The 21,295-nt window shown below is 45.0% G+C and overlaps 1 protein-coding gene across 2 annotated transcripts in view; it reads left to right on the top strand.

The window, feature by feature from the left end:
- Positions 1–8,447: 8,447 nt before the first annotated feature.
- Positions 8,448–21,295, top strand: part of LOC133867898 (mediator of RNA polymerase II transcription subunit 16) — a 33,571-nt gene continuing 20,723 nt past the window's right edge. The window contains exons 1-3 of one of the 2 annotated variants that reach the window (XM_062304663.1): positions 8,448–8,913; positions 19,680–19,748; positions 20,753–20,841. In XM_062304663.1, the coding sequence (XP_062160647.1) occupies positions 8,660–8,913; positions 19,680–19,748; positions 20,753–20,841 (412 nt within the window). In that variant the 5' untranslated portion in view covers positions 8,448–8,659. Of the gene's footprint in view, positions 8,914–19,679; positions 19,749–20,752; positions 20,842–21,295 lie in introns of those variants that run through there. The other variant, XM_062304664.1, reaches the window with a different exon arrangement.

Raw genomic sequence — 21,295 nt, forward strand, 5'->3', positions numbered from 1 at the left:
TCATCGGAAAGGGTTTGGTATCTATGACTACTTCCCTGGATTCATCATCAGAGTCTCCTTAAGGCGGGGAAGTAGACATTCCGGCCTTGTCCGATGAAGGACGTTCTCACATTTATCCGTCTTAAAGTTCGGGCTCCTCAAGCACCCCCCTGTTCCTCATAGGGAGTGGGTGACCGTGTCCGATGAAGGACATTCTCTCGATTGTCCCTCTTGAAGGGCAGGCTCCTTAACCACCCCCCATTGTTTCATAGGGAAGGGATGGCCTTGTCCGATGAAGGACATTCTCCCGTTTGTCCCTCTTGAAGGGCAGACTCCTCAAGCAACCCCTTGTCTCATAGGGAAGGGGTGGCCTTGTCCGATGAAGGACATTCTCCCGTTTGTCCCTCTTAAAGGGCAGACTCCTCAAGCACCCCCTTGTCTCATAGGGAAGGGGTGGCCTTGTCCGATGAACAACATTCTCCCGTTTGTCCCTCTTGAAGGGCGGGCTCCTCAACCACCCCCCTTGTCTCATAAGGAAGGGGTGGCCTCCATGACTACTTCCCGGACTCATCAAAGTCTCCCTAAGGCGAGGAAGTAGGTATCCTGTATATTCAAGTGCCAAATTATGTGCTTAATTTATACAAACCTTCTTACCATAACAAAAATAGGTTACATCGTCTGAGAATTAAAAGTAATACTTCTGAAAATTGAAATTGACTTCCAAAATAAACAAGTGTGTGCACTAGTGTCAACAAAAAGTAAAGCACAGCGGAAAGTAAATGACACACAAATTTTTGTTGACGAATTGGAAACTCAATCATGAGAAAAACTACTCCGGGGCAGCCAAACCCCGGAATTTCACTATTCAGAAGACAAAGCTAGATACAAGACAGTAACACTCACATATACTCGATGCAGTGGTCGTATCTTGATCTCTGACGTGTAACCCAACACGAATGCTTCCCAACCAGGTCTTCTACCTGAAGAGGTCTTCAATGGAATCCTTTACCTTAGAGCTGACCTCTAAGATAGACTTCAGTTGTAACACAGCAACAATACACTTGAAAGGGCTTCAGAGGAAATATCACATCTCTGAGCAGTTGTGGAATTCAATACAGAATTCTTGCAGTTTTCAATGCCCAGGGGCCTCTATTTATAGGCTGAGGGTTCAAATGGGCGACTGTAGAGTTTTGCATTGACGCTGTCTAGACAGTGACCCTGGGCCGTCCGGACGGGCAACAGTGTGACAGGATTTTTCAAAAATTTCGCTGAAAATCTTTCCTGTATAAGAACATCGTCCGGACTGTGAGACACTGGCGTCCGGACGATTGCACGTCCGCTGCAAGTAATTTCCATATAAGGATTCGCGCATCCGGACCATGGAGGAGAAACGTCCGGACGGCTGATCTTCAACACGCAATTTCCATATCTGCAATGCGCGCATCCGGACTAAGGCTGTCAGACGTCCGGACGGTTGAAGTCGAATCGGCAATTTCCTTCTTTGATGAACGCTCGTCCGGACTAAGGCTGTCACACGTCTGGACGGTGATATTTGAATTGCGATTCTTGCCTTACAGAGACACGCGTCCAGACGGGAGACCACATCGTCCGGACGGTTGATTGATCTTCCCTTTCTTGGAACTTGGAAAGAAATCTGAGACTGATCGAGAACTGAGAGGCGTCCGGACATGCTGCTGAAACTTTCGGATGGATGTAAGCTGGACAGAACTTTCTCGAACAGTGGAGAGGTCCGGACGGAACGAACACGTCGTCCGGATGAATGATGCTGATCTGTTTGGCGTTCGGACGGGATGATGCGTCGTCCGGACCGATGGAATAGTGGACAGAGAGCGTCCGGACGGGATGACACGTCGTCCAAATTCTTCTATCTTTTCCTCAGTGCAGAGTCTTCTGAAAATACTCTGATAAGTGGAATCCCTGTTTACAACATCTTTTACACATAAGTGACTTTGTCCAAATAGAATACGGCCAAAATACTAACAACTTCTTAAGATGTTCCGCATTCCACGCCCTTGGCACCGGTTTTCTTCTTTCGTCACTAGATGATAGGCCCCTTTCTTGCCGGCACTAACAACTCTGTAAGGTCCCTCACATTTGGCGGCAAGCTTACCTTCAGTAGGATCTCGGGTCATCAAATTGATCTTCCTCAATACCCAATCTCCAACCTTGAACATCCTAGGCTTGACGCTCTTGTCAAAATACCTAGCTACTCGGCGCTAATAGGCCATCCATGCAACACGGGCATCTTCATGGCGTTCTTGCAACAAGTCTAAACGTAGAACAGTTCCCTTCTCATTCAATCCGGGATTGTAATGGCTTATCCTGAAGCTTGGTGAGCCCACCTCGGCTGGTATCATAGCCTCCATGTCATATATTAAAGCAAATGGGGTCTCCCCGATCGGGGTTCTGACCGTTGTTCTATAGGACCTAAGGACTTCAGGGACATACTTCACCCACGCTTCTTTCTTTTGCTCGAGCTTCTATTTCAGGATCCCGACCAACGTTTTGTTTGTTGCTTTGACTTGACTGTTCGACTGGGGGAAAATAGGAGTTGAATAACTATTTTGAATGCGAAGCTTGGAACACCATTTTCGAAAATGCGCATAGTCAAATTGTTTTCCATTATCCGTCACCAAAGCATGTGGTATACCGAATCTACATATAATTGACTTCCACAAGAACTTCGTGATGTTATCAGTCGTTATGGTAGCAAGAGCCTCTGCTTCTGCCCATTTGGTAAAATAATCTACTGCCACCACCAAAAACTTCTTATTACCTTTTCCATGTGGCATTGGGCCCACAATGTCCACTCCCCATTTTGCGAACGGCCAGGGTGAGGTTATAGGATGTAAGTATTCCGGGGGGTTTCTCATAACACGGGCAAACCTTTGACACGCATCGCATGTTCTCACCATATCAATGGCATCTTTGTTCATTGTTGGCCAATAATATCCGGTCCTTATAACCTTGTTTACCAACATTTTTGCTCCGGAATGGTTCCCGCAAACTCCTTCATGGATTTCTCTCAAGACATAATCGGCCTCTGCCTTCAACAGACACTTCAGTAAAGGGAAGATGTACCCTCTTCTGTACAGAATATCTCCAACCAACACATAACGGGCTGAGTGTTTTATCACTTTCCAAGCCTCTTCCCTCGTCAGAGGGAGCGTACCATGTCTCAAGCACTGTACAATCTCGATTGCCCATTCTGGTTCCACTTCCTTTACCTGCATCAATTCTGCGGTAGTTGAAACCGCCGGCTTCGTTCTAATTAGGATCTTGTATTTCTTAATTTGAGCCACTTGCTTTATTCCTGATCCAACCCTTGAGAGGGCGTCTACCCTGCTATTTTCTTCTCTGGGGATTTTTGCTAGCACAATTCATCAAAATAACATTGGAATTGGCATACCTTGTCAAGGTATTTAGTCAATCTGTCTCCATGTGTTGCAAAATCGCCGCTTATTTGCCCAACAATGATTTGCGAGTCACTTTGAATCTCCAAATTTGGTATCCCCATCTCTCGAGCTATCATCAGTGCTGAGAGGACTGCCTCATACTCCGCTTCATTATTGGTGGTAGCAAATTCAAGTTTAATTGCGTAATCAAACTTCTCCTTGTTTGGACCAAGGAACACGACCCCGCCCTGCTCCGCCCCCTGTCGAAGAGCCATCTACATAAGCAACCCAGGTCGTCTTCTCGGGGAGTTCCTGTGCTTCCGGGACACCACTCATTTCAACTAGGAAATCTGCCAGGGCTTGACCCTTTATTGCTGTTTGGGGGTGAAACTCAATATCAAACTGCCCCAACTCCACTGCCTAGTTCACGAGCCTCCCAGACAGATCCTGCTTCTGAAGTATCTTCCTCAATGGATATTCTGTCAACACTCGTATCGCATGTGCTTGGAAGTAAAGCCTCAGCCTCTGAGCAGAGATAACCAATGCAAACACTAACTTTTCAATGCGTGGATATCGTTCCTATACTCCGTGTAAGACCTTGCTAGTAAAATATACCGGCTTTTGCATTCCGGATTCCTCCCTTATCAACACCGAACTGACTGCAAGTTGAGAGATTGCCAAATACAAATACAGAATTTCCCCTTCCACTAGTCGACTTAGAAGCGGTGGGCTAGTTAAGTAGTTCTTCAGCTCCTCAAAGGCCTTCTCACATTCTTCTGTCCAAATGAAAGCCTTTCTCAATATTTTGAAAAAAAGGGAGACATTTGTCCAAAGATCCTGAAATAAAGCGGTTCAACGCCGTTAGTCTCCCAGTTAGCTACTGTAATTGCTTCATTGTCCGTGGGGACTGCATTTCCAAAATAGCTTTAACCTGTTCAGGGTTAGCCTCAATTCCCCTCTATGATACCATGAACCCCAAAAACTTCTCGGAGGCAACACCAAAAACACATTTCTGAGGGTTTAGTTTCATATATCTTCGCAAAGTATCAAATGTCTCAGCTAGGTTTGTAACATGGTCTCCTGTACTTAAGCTCTTGACAAGCATATCATCGACATAAACTTCCACATTACGCCCGATCTGAGCTTGGAACATCTTGTTTACCAGCCTTTGATAAGTTGCCCCAGCATTTTTTTAATCCAAAAGGCATCATCCGACAACAATAGAGTTCGTGATCAGTCGTAAACGACGTCTTCTCTTGATCGGATTCAGCCATATAGATCTGGTTATAACTATAAAAAGCATCCATAAAACTCAGCAACTCATGCCCTGAGGTCGAGTCCACAAGTTGATCAATCTGGGGGAGTGGAAAACAATCCTTTGGACAAGCTTTATTCAAATCTGTGAAATCCACACACATCCTCCACTTCCCATTGGCCTTCTTCACCAACACTACATTTGCCAGCCATTCTAGGTAATCAACTTCCCTGATAAACCCTGCTTTTAACAGCTTTTGTACCTCATTTGCAATTACCTGATTCCGCACAAGGGTGAAGGTTCTCCTCCTCTGTTTCACCGACCTACAACTTGGATCAACATTCAACTGATGCACTATAATAGAAGGGTTGATCCTGGGCATTTCATCATGTTCCCGTGCAAAAAGTCAGCATGATGGCGCAAAAACGTTACTAACCTCTCTTTTTTCGGCGGGCAGAAGCTAGGATCCGACTTGAACCTTTCGACCTAGGGACCCGATCTCAACATCTTCAAAATCTCCGATCGGACCCCCTATCTGTAATTGCTATTTAGTATTAGACCCCAGTTCTCCTCCGAGATGAGCACGTTCAGGGGAGTTCTTCAGGGAAGTATTGTAACACTCCCTAGCTGTCTTTTGCTCTCCCCGAACTACCCAGACCCCATCATCTGTAGGGAATTTCATACAAAGATGGGGTATCGATGTTACCGCTTTTAACTCTGCTTGCACAGTCCTTCCGAAAATGGCATTATATGCCAACGGTCTGTTGACGATAAGAAACTTCACCAGAATCGTCTTCTTAATTGGAGAAGTACCCACGGTCACCTGTAGATTAATCGATCCCAACGGCGTTACCTGTTCACCAACAAATCCCACCAGGGGACATCGAACCTGACTAATTTTTCTTTATCGATCTTCATCAAGTCAAAGGCGGAATTGTATAAGATATCCGCCGAACTACCATTTTCTACCAAAACCCGGTGTATTTTATGATTGGCTATTGTCATTGTCACAACAAGCACGTTTGGATGTGGGAGGTAGACACCTTCGTAATCCTCCTCCGATAAGCTAATGACTAGCCTCTCACGTCTTGCAGTTTTCAGTGGTCTTCTTACTGTTTAGATGGATACCTCCCTCATCTCCTTCACATAAAACTTTCGTGCTGAATGAGTCTCTCCACCTCCCCCGAACCCTCTGGCTATAGTCTGAATCTCAAGGAAATTTCCTTGATCATCTGACTGCCCCCTACTTCTGCTCTGATCACGTCGGGCCACATCATCTGCCTGCGGGTCTACCCTTGGCAATTGTGCTGGTCTTCTTTCCTGGTAATACGGGTGTCGTTCTAGATGTACTTCTCCTTCGGGCGGCTCTTTGACCCTCGGACCTTGGTTCTCTGGAGGCACTCCTGCCTAATTTTTTCGAGTCAACTTATCCTTTGCTATATACTTTTCAATCATTTCCCTCAAGGCCACGTAAGAGTTGGTCCAATGGCCATAAGAACCATGATATTAGCAATATTTGTGAAGGTTCTGAGGGTGTGGTTTTCCCCTGATCGGGGGAGGATCCTTGTACCTTGAATCTTTCTTAATCTCCATAAGGACTTCCTTTATGGGAGCATTAATAGGTGTCCAATTATAATCTTCCACCCTTTTAACCGGCCGACGCTCCACGATTCGCTTTACAGCTGTGGCTTCCTTTTTCTTCAGTTTTTTCTCTGCTCTCGTCCCTTCTCCAGAGGTCCCCTTTACTCCTTGGAATGCTCGAAGAGTCTCTTCCTGATTCATGAATTCCTCCACTTAGTCCAGGAACTCTTGCAGCCCCTCTGCAGGTTTTCTCGCCAAATCCGCCATGAGGGCTCCATCCTTTCTAATTCCTTGATATATGGCGCAGTGGATGAACTGCTCACTTTGACTTTCCGCAGCCAACCTCTCTTGATTAAAACGTAGCAAATAACTCCTTAAGGACTCTTAAGGGCCCTGCTTGATTGACATTAATTGCTGCGCAGGCCTTTTTCGAACAATGCCCACCATAAATTGCGACGCAAACTTCTTGGCCAAACTTTCAAAACTCGTAACTGAACGGGAGGGTAGTGCTCTAAACCACTCCCGAGCACCTCCTGCCAAGGTTAGAGGAAAGGCCCGACAAGCCACTTCATTTGGTTTAGCATGCAAAACTGTATAGGCACGGAAGCTCTCCAAATGTTCGATTGGGTCACCCAACCTGGTGTAAACTGGTATATCAAGCATCTGGAACTTATCCGAAAGCCAATATGACATAAGCTATCTGCTAAGGACGCTGTCCCCTTGCCATGCGACTGTGAATAACCCACCAGGAGATCGTAATGTTGCTCTAACTTTGTCAACTTTTCAGTTCATTCCTTCTTCTCTCTTTCATTTTCTCTCAAAAGGTTAGCAAGCTCTGTATCTCCACCAATTCTACTTTCATCCCCTACTGTCTCCTCTACATTTCTGTTTTCATTTTCCTCACTTGCATGGCTATTGTGAGGCTGCTCCTATTCCGTTTTTTGCTGCTCAGTTTGGTCTCTGATTTGCAAGTCCTTCTCCAACTGCACTATCTTCTCGTTTAAATGAACTATCTCCACATGAGGATCATATGAAGTCCTTGCTTCCTCACGAGTGCTTTCTTCCGACATTCCTTGTCGAGTTAATCGCGTATTCACCATTTAAGGCTTATGCTTTCTGGGAAACACACAACCGCGTCGTTCCCACAGACAGCGCCAAATCTGTTGATAACAGATTCCGGCTAATGATGTGTCAACTGGTGATTGGGTTGTTGATAACAGTACGAGAGTTCGACTGAAAATCTTTCGCCTTCTCTTCTAGCTCCGAACCTACAAAACCAAGGAGTATCGAGGTGGTTCCGGCACGCCTCCTCCGATGATCAAGTTAGACAGATCTCTTAGAATCACAAAGTGACCATCAACAAAATTAATTACCTCATTAAATGTCTTCTTTTCATATCACACATCTTTCCGTACTTTCCATTTATGACTTGTGAATCTTTAGAATCTTTTCTTTTAATAGTTATTTGTACTAGCCGCTCGGGGAGTGTTGATTCGATACTATCTTGGTCTTCGGTTTCACCTTTTGGGGGCAGGTTGAGGTTGCAAGTCATATCATATGCCTCAATTGTACTTGTTTTCGGGGCCGACGACATAGTGTAATAAATTCATTAGATCTTAATAAATGAAGTAATCTCTTACAATTAATACACTCGCCCTTTGAAGCAGTGGATAACACTCGTCCTTTGAAGCAGTGGATATCTCTCATCGGACATCGGAACTTCCAACCCCGGACTCAGATTAATCAAAGCCGATGTCTAATCTCATCTGATTTTATTTCTCTTTTTCTTCTTCTTTTTTTTTTTTTCAATTTTTTTTTTTTTTATTATTGTTAGAGGGGAGGGAATCTTCCGACACAAGTTTTTTTGTTAGTTTTTCTTTTAATAATCCAAACATCGGCAATAGTCTTGAAACAGGCGCATCAATGGTAGCAGCAGTGCCACGGCCACCCATTCCAATCATGAAAAGCCAGAGAGAAAGATAAGAAAGAGATGCCGACGAACTCTCCTCCTTTTTCTTTGCTTTCGCCCAAACCAAAAGCGCGAGCTGCCAAAAACTCCCAGCACCCGGTCCTACCCGAAACAAAAAAAAAAAAGAGAAAAGAAAAGGACGTTGACGGCATTTTTGTAAAGAGATTCCACACCACCTGGAATCACTTTGCTTTATGCAAAAACCCCTAATTTCAAACCCAAAGACACGCACTCTGAGACACAGAAAATTAAAAAAGAAGAAGAAACGAAAGCCAAACCAATCAGAACTCCCAATCAGTCGCCTCGCTCGCTCACACTAACCCCCCACTAATCTCTACAGTGATATCTGTCGCCCTCAATTGCGACTTTCCCCCGAATCCCACCACTCACATTTCTCTGTCTCTCTCTCTCTCTCTCTCTCTCTCTCTCTCTCTCATATATAAATTAGGGTTTTCGGCTATGAATCAAGTCGTTGCGGGCGCTAAAGAAGTGGAGGACGAACCCGCGGCTGCTCAGTCCGCTGAGGTTTCCAAGGTCGCGGAGAAGACCGAGCCGGCCGGTGCCACCGAAGAAGAGGCCGAGGAGAAGCCGGACGATCCAATGGAGGAGGACTCGGCGTTGAGTCCCGCCACCGTGTTCTGCATACGGCTCAAGCAGCCCCGCTCCAATTTGCTGCACAAAATGAGTGTCCCCGAGCTTTGTCGCAATTTTAGGTAATTACCAGCTCCAATCAGCGAATTACGATATTTATTTTGTTGTTGTTGCGTTAATTGGATTGTATCTGTGCTTGAATTCCTTCTAACTGTGCTTCGAAAAGCATATTTACTTCGAAAGGTCAGAAATGTTTAGCTAATTTGGGAATTCTGAGCGATTCGAGGGAATTGAGATGGAAAAGAAAGTTGAACTTAGAGAATCGATATCCTGACGAGTCTGTTAGAATCGGTTTATGCTGATAGTGGAGAAGTCTGTGAATGTGTGTTTTTCGTGGATTTCTATGGAACTGTTAAAATTTATTTTGGTTCTTTTCGGCTTGGTACTAATTGTGATATGTTCTTAGTTGCGGATTCTAATTGATAAAGTAACGAATTATATTGTCTTCTCTCTGAGGTCTATAATGCATTGCTTTGAATTCTTTCATCTGTGCATTACTAATAAGTTGAAAAAGGAAAAGATATGTTAAATTATGTGTAAATTGAACAAATTCCATGGGCAATTGTGTACTCTATTGTCATACAACTAAACTCAACTCAACTAAGCCCCCAACTGAATTTGATCAGTTCCATGGATCCTCATCAACTATTCAGGGTTGGCCACATTTATTCTTTTTCATAATTTTATCCTATCCAAAATCATATTCTCAGTCGCCTCCCTATTTGACATACTCATGGGCAAGTTTGTCCTCTGTTGTCATGACACCATCAAATTGTTTCTCTTGGGGGATGATAGTTTTGGAGAAATTTCCCCTTTTGACATTTGTTACATTTTTAACTTTATTGACACATCTTAATTGGTGAGTATCTTCTCTTATTTGGTTCACATTTCTAATCTATCAATGAAACTATTTTTTTTTTTTTTTTTTGATAAGTAATGATAGTTTTATTGAAAGCGTAAGGCGCCCCTACGTACACTAGAAGTATACAACAGGAAACACCTAACTAGAAAGCGAAAAAGAAGCAAGAAATTCAGCAAAGCTGATAGATAAAGGGTACAGATAAGCCATCGACCAGACATACAAGGTATGGAGAAATAACTCTAGCACCTCCTCTAGGGAGCTCTCTAGGTTCTCAAAATGCCTAAGGTTTCTCTCTCTCCAAATACACCAAAAAAGGCAAATAGGCACCATCTTCCATGTAGTAGCGCTCCCAGATCTCCCAGACTTCCACCAACAAGCAACTAAGTCAAGCACACTCCTAGGCATGACCCACGAAATACCAAAGCGGGAGAAAATGTTGTTCCAAAGAGAAGAGGCTAGATCGCAATGCAGAAGGATATGGTCCACTGATTCCCCATCCCTCTTGCAAAGACAGCATCTATCCACAATAATAATGTGCCTCTTCCTAAGATTGTCCAAGGTAAGAATTCTGCCTAGAGCTGCAGACCAAGTGAAGAAGGCTGCCCTCGGGGGAGCCTGAGACCGCCACACACACTTCCATGGGAACCACGTTCCTCCAGAACCCATCATAGAACCAAAATATGACTTCACCCCGAACACACCTTTCTTGGACGGGACCCATTTGAGACAATCAGCCCTCTCAAAGTTCACCTTGGTAGCGCCCAGTACCTGGAAGAAAGAGGCAAAAACATCGACTTCCCAATCATGAGCCTCTCTAACAAAGCTCACATTCCAATGAATGGACCCACCCAAACTCTCCAAATTATCAGCTACTGACGCATCCTTCACCCGAGCAATGCCAAAGAGATCAGGAAACACTTCTTTCATAATCGAATCTCCACACCACAAGTCATGCCAAAATCTAATCTTGCTCCCATCCCCCACCTCGAATCTAAGGAATTTGGAGAAATTCTCCCATCCTTTCCTTATAAACTTCCACAACCCTACTCCAAACGCCCCAGTCACCTCTCGGGAGCACCATCCACCCCACAAACTTCCATATTTGGAATCCACCGCGACTCTCCACCAAGCATCTCTATCCATGCCATAGAGCCATAACCATTTACCTAGCAATGCTCGATTGAACTGAACCAACTTCCTAATGCCTAGTCCCCCCTTCGAAATAGGAGTACAAACCTTCTCCCAACTCACCAAATGGTATTTAAAATCATCACCCATTCCACCCCAAAGAAAATCGCGTTGCAACTTCTCAATGCGAGAAGCAACACTCACCGGTAAAGGGAACAAAGACATGTAGTACGTAGGCAAGTTAGAGAGCGTACTCTTGATAAGGGTCACTCTCTCTCCCTTAGAGAGGTATAACCTTTTCCAACTAGCCAACCGTTTTTCAACCTTCTCAATAACTCCATCCCAGATACGAATAGACTTGTAGGGAGCCCCCAATGGAAGACCCAGATACATCACAGGCAAATGAGCAACTTCACACTCTAAAATATCGGCTAACCTTCCCACGTGAGCGACATTCCCCACTGGAATAATGCTGGATTTGGCCAAGTTAACCTTAAGACCCGATACAGCCTCAAATAAGAGCAGGAGAGCTCGCAAAGACCGAATCTTTGAGGAGCTTGCATCACAGAAAATCAATGTATCATCAGCGAACAAAAGGTGGGAAAAAGAAGCTTCGCCCACTCTGAAACCATCCAACACACCCCCACTCACTGCCGCAGTAATCATCCGACTCAGCGCCTCCATAACAAACACAAACAACAGTGGGAACAAAGGGTCTCCTTGCCTAAGGCCTCGCGAGCTGCTGAAAAAGCCATATGGTGAGCCATTAACTAGTACCGAAAACTTTGCAGAAGAAATGCACCGAGCTATCCACGAACACCACTTACCCCCAAAGCCGCATCTCCTCAACATATACAACAGAAAGTCCCAATTGACGTGATCATAAGCTTTTTCTAAATCCATTTTGCAAATGACTCCCGGCTCCCTTGATTTAAAACGACTATCAAGGCATTCATTCGCAATAAGGATTGGATCAAGAATCTGCCTCCCTTTGATGAAAGCACTCTGGGATTTGGAGATAACCTTGTCCATAACCGTCTTCAATCTGTTGGCCAAGACTTTAGCAATAATCTTGTAGATACCTCCTACAAGGCTTATAGGCCGGAAATCTTTGAGAGACAAGGCTCCTGGAGTCTTAGGAATAAGAGAGATAAAAGAAGCATTCAAACTCTTCTCAAAAACTTCTCTAGCATGAAACTCAGAAAAAACCTCCATAATGTCCAGTCGCACCACCTCCCAACAAGCTTGGAAAAAAGCCATTGTGAAGCCATCCGGACCCGGCGCTTTGTCGCCATTCAAAGCAAACACTACCTTTCTAACTTCCTCCTCCTCAAAGTCTCTCTCCAACCACCTAGCTTCTGACTCTAAAATGGCATCAAAGGAAAGATCATCCAACCGAGGCCTCCAACTGTGCTTCTCAGAGAAGAGATCTTGATAGAACTGAACCACATGCTCCCCTATCTCTACCGGATTAGAAGAAATGGAATCTCCAATCAATAAGGAATCAATAGAATTATACCTCCTGTTTGAGTTGGCTATAGAATGGAAGAACTTTGTGCATTTATCTCCTTCTTTCAACCACTTCACCCTGGACTTCTGCCTCCAACAAACCTCCTCCAACAGTAAGCATCTCTCTAACTCACTGACAATCTCCAGCTTCTTTTGAATTTCCTCCTCAACCAAAGCCCTACTACCTTCCACTGTCTCAACCGCCTGAAGCTCCTCAAGAAGCTTTCTCTTGTTCCCCTCCACATTACCAAAGACCTCTACATTCCACGTCTTCAAATTCGATTTGAGGGCCTTTAGTTTACAAGCAAGCACAAAGCTGGGAGAGCCATGAAAAGAGAAGGAATCCCACCATTGTTTCACCAACCCCACAAAACCATCCACCTTGAGCCACATATTCTCAAACTTGAACGGCCTCCTACTTGCAGAAGAGTGAGCACAATCGAGGAGAATAGGAAAATGGTCAGAGAAAAGGCGGGGAAGCCTCTTCTGAGACACCTTAGGAAACCTTTCTTCCCAAGCAGGAGAGACAAGAAAATGATCAATTCTGGACCAAACAGGAGGATCGCAGGAAATCGACCACGTAAAAGAACCTCCAACGAGCGGAAAATCCATAAGACCCTGGTCAGAGATAAAATCACAAAAGTCCCTCATGGCAGACACACTACCATCTCCAGATCTCTCGCTAGGGAACCTAGTAATATTGAAATCACCCCCTATACACCAAGGCAAACTCCACCAACTCATGATCCCAGCCAGCTCCTCCCAAAGACCCCTCCGATCAACCCTGCAGTTCGGACCATACACGCCCACAAAACCCCACTCAAAGTGATCATCAACATTCCTGAAAGAAACTGCAAGAGTGAAGTTCCCCACGCACACATCCACCTTTTCCACCACCCTCTTATCCCACAAGATAAGGATACCCCCTGATGCCCCTCTAGCATCCAACCAACACCAATCCACATAATTACATCCCCAGAGACTACGCACAAATTTCCTAGTAGGATTCTTCACTTTTGTTTCTTGGAGGCAAACAAGATCCACCTTCCAATCTCTGAGCAAATTACAAATCCTTAAGCGTTTACTCCTATTATTCAGCCCCCTTACGTTCCAAGAAAGAATCTTCAGCTTCATGGCACTACTACTATCCCCCTTGCCCTCCTCTTGCCGCTAATCAATCCGGAACCTTTAGCATCATAGTTAATAGAGCTCTCCAAGTTCTTAATCTCCCTCTTACCTTTCGTGCGTCCCTTACCCAAACGACGCTCCTCTTTCCTCTCCTCTTCTATACAAGTAAGGAAAGCTAACAATTGCAATTTATCCTTAAGCGTTTACTCCTATTATTCAGCCCCCTTACGTTCCAAGAAAGAATCTTCAGCTTCATGGCACTACTACTATCCCCCTTGCCCTCCTCTTGCCGCTAATCAATCCGGAACCTTTAGCATCATAGTTAATAGAGCTCTCCAAGTTCTTAATCTCCCTCTTACCTTTCGTGCGTCCTTTACCCAAACGACGCTCCTCTTTCCTCTCCTCTTCTATACAAGTAAGGAAAGCTAACAATTGTAATTTATGCCCCACGAACGTCGTCCCAACAATGGGGTAGATTTCGTTAGCACTCTGCATCACCCAATCCGAGTACCCCAAGCCACCCAAGTCTAGAGAGTAGGCATTAATAGGAGAGACCACATCACCAGCCCCTCCCCCCTCCTTGAAATCCACCCAACCAGCATCCCCTGGAGTAAAACTGCTAGAGGCCTCACCCACCACTCCAACCTGCAGTCCAGGGGTCACCGAGTCCACCACTGGCCCCCCCATCCCCTCACAACCTTCCCCTCCAGCACTGCCAAGACATGGAACCATCTCCATATCCACCGTTTCATGCCCACACACATCCCCTGTCAACTCCCGAGACATACTCAGCAAATTCACACTCCTCAGCTGCGAAAATGTCGAGTCCTTCACCTTCACCAGACCACCCTCTAGACACAAGACAGGGACATCACTACATTTCACCTGCTCCTGCACCGGAGAAGACTTCTCCCCTGCTGCACCGGACCCAATTGTCATCTCTCCCTCCCTCCGCTGACCCGTCCCCTCCATCTGCACCGCCTCTGCCTCCTCCTGCATCTCAGAGCCATAGAGGAGCCTGGACTGTCATTGAAGCTGCTCTGCTCCTACACCCGGAGATGGGTTCGAAGTCGGAGAGACAGCGACTCGTCTCTGAGGACTGAACAGAGAACCAGTCCCCCGAGCGTCCGGCTCTGTGGCTACCGACACCAGCGCAGACGGCTCCCTCACCGGCGAACACTGTTGGCCGTCGAGATAGGAAGTGACGGCGACATGTTCCGGAGGCGGAGCTCACGTAGAGGACGAAGCCCCTGGCGTGAAGGCCCCGGCAACCAAGCCCTGAGTCGAAGCAGTCCCATGATGAAACACCGAACTCGCCTGGGCCCAAGGGGGGCGTTCGCCTGGAACCACCTTAGCCCTCCACTCCATAGCCTGGTCTGGACAGCCCAAGATTCCTTTTCCTTTGGAGGCCCTGGCTGATTTGGATGCTGCACTGGTATTCGCTTTGGGCTTAGGTTTTGATTTGGGCCGAGCCACTCTGAAACCCACCACCCGGGCCCTAGAAGAAGCTGCACGACCCAACCCATCTCCATCAACCAAGGCCAAACCCTTCAAACAAAAAGCAATCTCCTTCTGCATCCTGTCTAACGACTCTCTGAGGGCACCCACATCGAGACTTGCACCAGAATGGCTATAGCGTACTGCAGGGAGAACCGTAGCTTCAGCTACACCATGCCTAATGTCAGACGACCTTCCCAACGCCTCAGAGGGCCCAGCTTGAGCCGATGTCGCAAACGGAGCCGTAACCTGAACCGGCGCTTTCTCACCCTCCGCTGCTCCTTTCCTCGCCATGTCCTTCGGATCCGTCTGCATGGGCACACGTTGCCGACTCACAGGAGCCCATGCATGGGAGATTTTATCCTCAGTACATATCCGCTTCACCGGCAAAGACTCCAGAGCGTGGAGCTCTTTCGCCAGACAAGAAGCATCACTCTTCACCGGGTACTGATCAACCTTCATCCCCGCAGAACTATCGCTTACCCATCTCGGCACTCTAGCTACAGGGCCGGTCATCTCTCCAAAAGGTGCCTCCCGCGAGGATGCATTCAAGGCCAAGACCTCAGCATAACTCCTCCTTCCTCTATGAAACGCGGGAACCACCGAATCAACCTTCCTAGCTTTGTCACCGGCTCTGAGATACTCATAAACCAGACGTAATTCCTCTCGAAAGCTTATCCAGCCTTTCCCGGCCCTACCTTCCGGGATGAAGATCGAGTCCTTCCTCCGATTCCCATTATATTCTTCTATAACCATGAAGCCTCCATGTCTGTTGAATTGCCGTTGCGCAATGATCCGCGGAAATCCATGTCGAGACTGATCCCAAAACACCCGAGAGTCTGTCACGCACACCAGGGACTCGAGGATTTTAAGCAGCCAGGCTAACTCCGTTCTATCCAGCAATATCGTCCTTTGTCTGCCCTTACAACTCTCCCTAATACGAACCCCTGACTCCCCTCCTACTACCACCACTTCAAAGTCTTTAGCTTCCACCGACCAGCTGCTCGAGAATCCCATACTCAAACTCCTACGACCACGAACACTCACTGCCGACACCTGCCTAGGCCTGAAAATCTCCCACCCTACACTCCTCACGCGCCTCCGTTCCTATTGACAACTTCATTACAGATTAAACACTAATTCTCTAGTTGATAAGATTTATTGTCATTCTTACTATAGAGGATTGAAGCAAATGTTTATTGCTTAATCTTTCCTTCTTGAGGTATGTCCTTCAATAATTATAACTTGCTTTGATCTAGAGTTTAGAGCTCAAAGGTTTGTGTTATTCCCAAAATCAATAAAAGTTGCATATAAACTAGTTAAATGGTATTAAGAGGAGAAAGGACAAATGAAGTAAATAATTGACTTCCTGAGTAATTCTTGATATCATCTTATGCCACAGGTACATCCAGTGGTCATTCTTACACAATAATATGTAGAAATAATTTCATAAGAATTTGTACTATTTCTATTTGTTCCAGATACCATGTGATATTATAGTTTGACAAGTAGTGAGATATGGCATTTGATTCTCATCTTTTTCGGAGTCTCGTGGGTCATGCCTAGCAATATCGTTGAGCTACTTCAGTGTTGGAAGTCGGAAGGTTGGGGAAAATCCAAAGAGGCCATATGGAAAATCATCCCTACTTTATTAATGTGGAGCATTTGGAGAGAAAGAAATCGACGTCTTTTCGAGGACCACGAATCTAATGTGCTTCAACTAAAATTCTTCTTGAGCCCAATCTACTTTTGTTTCTAATTTCTCTTCCTATAGACTTTCTAGATTTTCTTCTAGAGAGAATGTTGGTGGAGAGTTGCGGTGGATGCCAAGTATGGTAGTTTGTGGGGTGGGTGGTCCTCCCGCAAGCCTGTAGGTGCTCATGGGGTGGGGCTGTGGAAGAATATCAGGAAAAGGTGGGGGATCTTCTCTGGTTTCTCTAGATTGGAAGTGGGGGATGGGGTTAGGACAAAATATTGGCATGATCTGTGGTGCGGGGATAGGGTGTTGAAGGAAGCTTTTCCTGTTCTTTTTGGTATTGCTCGGATAGAGGATGCTTCCGTTGAGGATAATATGGAGGTGTTGGGCGACTCGATCCAGTGGAATGTGAGCTTTGTTAGAGAGGCGCATGACTGGGAAGTTGGTGTTTTTGCCTCCTTTCATGTGTTACATTCAGCCATGGTGAGTAGAGATCGTGCTGATAGGCTTAGGTGGGTCCCTTCCAAGAAAGGAGTGTTCAAGGTTAAGTCCTATTTCAGCTCATTGGCCGGTTGTGAGGGTAGTCGTTTCCCTTGGAAGAGTGTGTGGCGGACTCAGGCTCCTTCGAGGGCGGCGTTCTTTGCGTGGTCGGCAGCCCTTGGAAAGATTCTTACAGTGGATAATCTCAGGAAGCGAAAGATCATCATCGTGGATAGATGCTATTTGTGCGAAAGAGACGGGGAAACTGTTGACCACCTTCTTCTTCATTTTGATGTGGCTTCTACTTTGTGGAATCATGTCTTTTCACGGTTTGGTATGTCTTGGGTTATGCCTAGGAGAGTTGTCGATTTGTTTGCATGTTGGTGGAAGGCGAGTAGGTCTAGGAGTGCTGCAGTTTGGAAGATGGTGCCTATTTGCATTCTTTGGTGTGTTTGGAAGGAGAGAAATCTTAGGTGTTTTGAAGACTTGGAGAGTTCCATAGAGAATATTGTTGCCTCGTTTTTTCATATGTTGTATCTTTGGACGGAGGCCTTTTTGTCTCCCGTGTCTATTAGCTTTTCTGATTTTCTTGTTCGTTTTTCTATGCCTTCTTAGGCGTTTCCTTGTGTATACTTCCAGTGTACTTAGATGGGCGCCCTACGCTTTTTATAAAATTTCATTTACTTATCAAAAAAAAGATTTTCAACCCCAATAGGGTGGTTGCATCTATTGTATACTTTTTGTGTACAATAACAGTAGTTCAGAGTGTGCAGGCAAGCGTGACGTCGTGTTTGCAGGTGAAGCTCAGGGGCAAGAGGGGAAAGGGATCTTCAGGAAGCTTCTCGAGATTTTTGGTGTTTGGTTGGATTGGGTTTGCGGGTTCAAATGAAACATGGCCAGGATCTCTCCTATTGGCTGAAACACATCTTAGGCAGTAGGGGCTTGGCTCGGGTTTTTAAGAGTTTTTATTCTGTGTTTAGAGGGGCTCAATTAAGGGCTGGATCCAGGAGATGGGGTTTTAGGCCCAGTGTTAGAAGGCCAATAAGTCGGGTCGTGTTTCGGGTTTGGGTTCCAATTCTTTCTCTGTGGGTTTGGGTTCCGATCTTTCGGGTCAGGGAATCTCATCGCATTTAGCGGCCTTTTCTCCGGCACCGGAAGTGGTGGGTTCTCCTGGCCGTTTGTTTGATTCGCCAGTGGCTTCTTCGGCGGTCATTCCGCCACCCTCGGTCGGTTTTGCTTCAGTGGGGTCTGGACTCTCGTCCCAGTTAGCATCCTCTAGCCGGGTGTCTTCTCCGGTGTCTCCAGATTCTGTTGGTGGTGCTTCTGGTCTGGCTGGGTCTCTGTCCAAGCTGGGTGAGGTCTTTGCTTTAACAGGTCCAACGCTTTCTTCACTGGTCCCTCCCCTCTTTTTGCTGGAGATGCTGAGCCATGGCCTTGGTTCACTTGTCCCGGCACTAGATGCTGTCTGTGACTCCTCAGGGGTCTTGAGTTCTTCGCAGCAAGCTTATCCGGGTCAGGCCGGGAAAGCAGGCTACGGGTAAGGTTTTCCTTGTGTTTCCTCAGGGGCGGTAGAGGTGGGTGAATGGCTTTGTCTCTCACTTCCCGTGATGTCGGAGTCTAAGTCGGTGATGAGGTATTCTTGAAAGCGAAAGGATGCACAGCTGAACAAGTTTTTGATAGCTGAGTCTTTGGCGGCAATCACCACCTCTCCTTCTACGCTGGGTTTTCATCCTTCGTCACCTTTGGAGTCCATGGCAGTTAAGGAGCCTTCGGTCAGCTTTTGTTAGTATGGGTTCCTTCTTCTGCGAAGCCATTCTTCACTGCCTCTTGAGGTGGGAGAATCATCCAGGGGAGGTGTTTCTGAAGAGGCTGTAGGTTCTTCCAGGGCAGGTTTCGACACTACATTGTGCCTCCAAATTGTGGGGAACTCCTTTGAGGGGAACGTAATGGGTTTTTTGGATGTCATGGCTCAAGTGGTTGAGTGGTAGTGTCTTGAGGTCCCAGTCTCAACTCCAAAGATTAAATGGAATAGAGAAATACATAACCTTGAGTGCGATATCAATTATGATGCTAGGAGTCTTGGTTCTACTCGGGGCAAAAGCAAGAGGGCTCTTGCTGTGATGTAATGTGGGTGTGTTTTTTTTGGGATGCTTTGGGTTTTCTATTGTGGTTGGGTCTTTGTGGGGTTTTTTTTTTCTTCCACGTTTCTCGTCTTTTTTGCCTTTTCTGTTTTTGTGTACTTCTATACACTCCCTGTATGCTTAGGGGCGCCTACATCTTTTATAAAATTTATCCGCTTACTTATAATAATAATAAAAAAATTTATTCATAAAAAAATATTATAGTTTGACAAGATGATTTTCTTGGTCTGAAATTCGAGAATTCTCTGCTTTGTCAGTTGATATGCTTGTCTTCAATAGAATAGTTTATTTATTCATTTTATTGTGAACATTTAACTATTTGTACCTTTTTAATTGTCAAGTGAAGTTTTTCTTTCATTTCAATAATACTTCTGTGTGTTTTTCCAGTGCTGTAGCTTGGTGTGGGAAACTGAATGCTATAGCATGTGCATCAGAGACTTGTGCAAGGATTCCAAGGTTTGCATACTTTTTTCATTTGCTCATGCCCTTTAAGGCTATTATTGAGAGAGAATGTGCTAGGATTCTTATGAAAATTTGACTCTCCTGTGGCATGATAAAATGGTTGAGAATCTGCACCAAATTTCCTTTTATGCTCTGGTTAGATCTTGGAATTTCTAAGAAAACGGAAGAAAATTTGTCCAAAAAAAGAAAAAATTGATTAGGAAAGAGCTAGTAAGTATATTTTAATAATGTTCTAGCATTTTCATTTCCTCTTCCTGGTCTATTCTGAGATACAAATGAAGCAATTGAGGGAACATCTGTTATGGGAGTTAACTTCTTTGCCTACTCCATTTATTTATGTGACAAGAAGACTTATGTGAACAGTGGACTCCCAAGAGAAATATAATGCAGCGTAGCTGCCCATATCAGACTTCTTCTAAGTAGCCCTATTTCCCTGATAACAGAATTGGTATCTGCTTGTTGAAGTTATACATGTTGAGAGCTTGAGATGCAGTGCTTCAGGAAATCGCAACTGCACAATTTACTAGAACAACAGAACTTGAATTCGTAGCTCTATAGCTAGTCATTACATGTAAATATGCATATGTCCTGAAACATAAGCATTAATCTGTTGCTGACTAGCCATTCTTTCTTGTATTGAAGTTTTGGGACCCATGGAAAAAGCCCATTGAAGGAGACATCATTTTATTTTTTTGATCACTTGCCAGCTACTATGTTTAGAGCTTTCACCATTCTAGTTTCTGAAATTGCATACAACCATTTTCAGAGAAGGTGATGGTGGTTCTTTAGTTTGGCATTAGTGACTTGCCATGGTTCTCTCTCTCCTCCTCCCACCCCACCCCCCCCCCCCCCCCCAAAAAAAAAAAAAAATTAAAATCTATATATAGTTTTATGGCTGAAATGAATGCAATTTTACTTCTTTTTTATTCCTTATATTGCTTGTGAAAGTTGATTACTATATGATTAGAATTTTCCTGGTTTGTATTTTGTTTTTGCAGTTCCAATGCAAATCCACCATTTTGGATTCCCATACATATCGTGATCCCAGAGCGACCAACTGAATGTGCAATCTTCAATGTCACAGCTGGTATTTTGATGCAAATTACCACTTTTGTCGTCTCAGTTAATTGTGACATTATAAATTCATTTATGTTGTTTTGGTGTTCAAACAATATCAGTCGGTTGTTTTCAGTGTTTTACCTTTTTGAGGTAGGGAAACTACTTGCTAATATTGTTCCTTATAATTGTGCTGTGTCAATTGGTTTTAGTTTGACCTTTATTTTCTTTTATTCTGCTCTGAGCAATTGTAAAATTTGGGAGAGCTAATGCTCTTACATTACACCAGTGAAGGGACTGCGTTGAAGAAGAGGGGGGCATTTGAAGGCGGGAGTTGGTGCAAATGCTTCCATGAGAGCCGTATGAATAGAAGAAGAAAAAGTTGGAGATATTAGGCTTAAAATTGAATTGCAAATAAATGCCTTTTAATTATGCATTTGCGCTGGAATTTGTTTAGTATAGTTTTGTAACTATGTAGGATAATG

The sequence above is a fragment of the Alnus glutinosa genome, chromosome 5, assembly GCF_958979055.1.
Source record: "Alnus glutinosa chromosome 5, dhAlnGlut1.1, whole genome shotgun sequence".
In the NCBI taxonomy this organism is placed as follows: domain Eukaryota; kingdom Viridiplantae; phylum Streptophyta; class Magnoliopsida; order Fagales; family Betulaceae; genus Alnus; species Alnus glutinosa.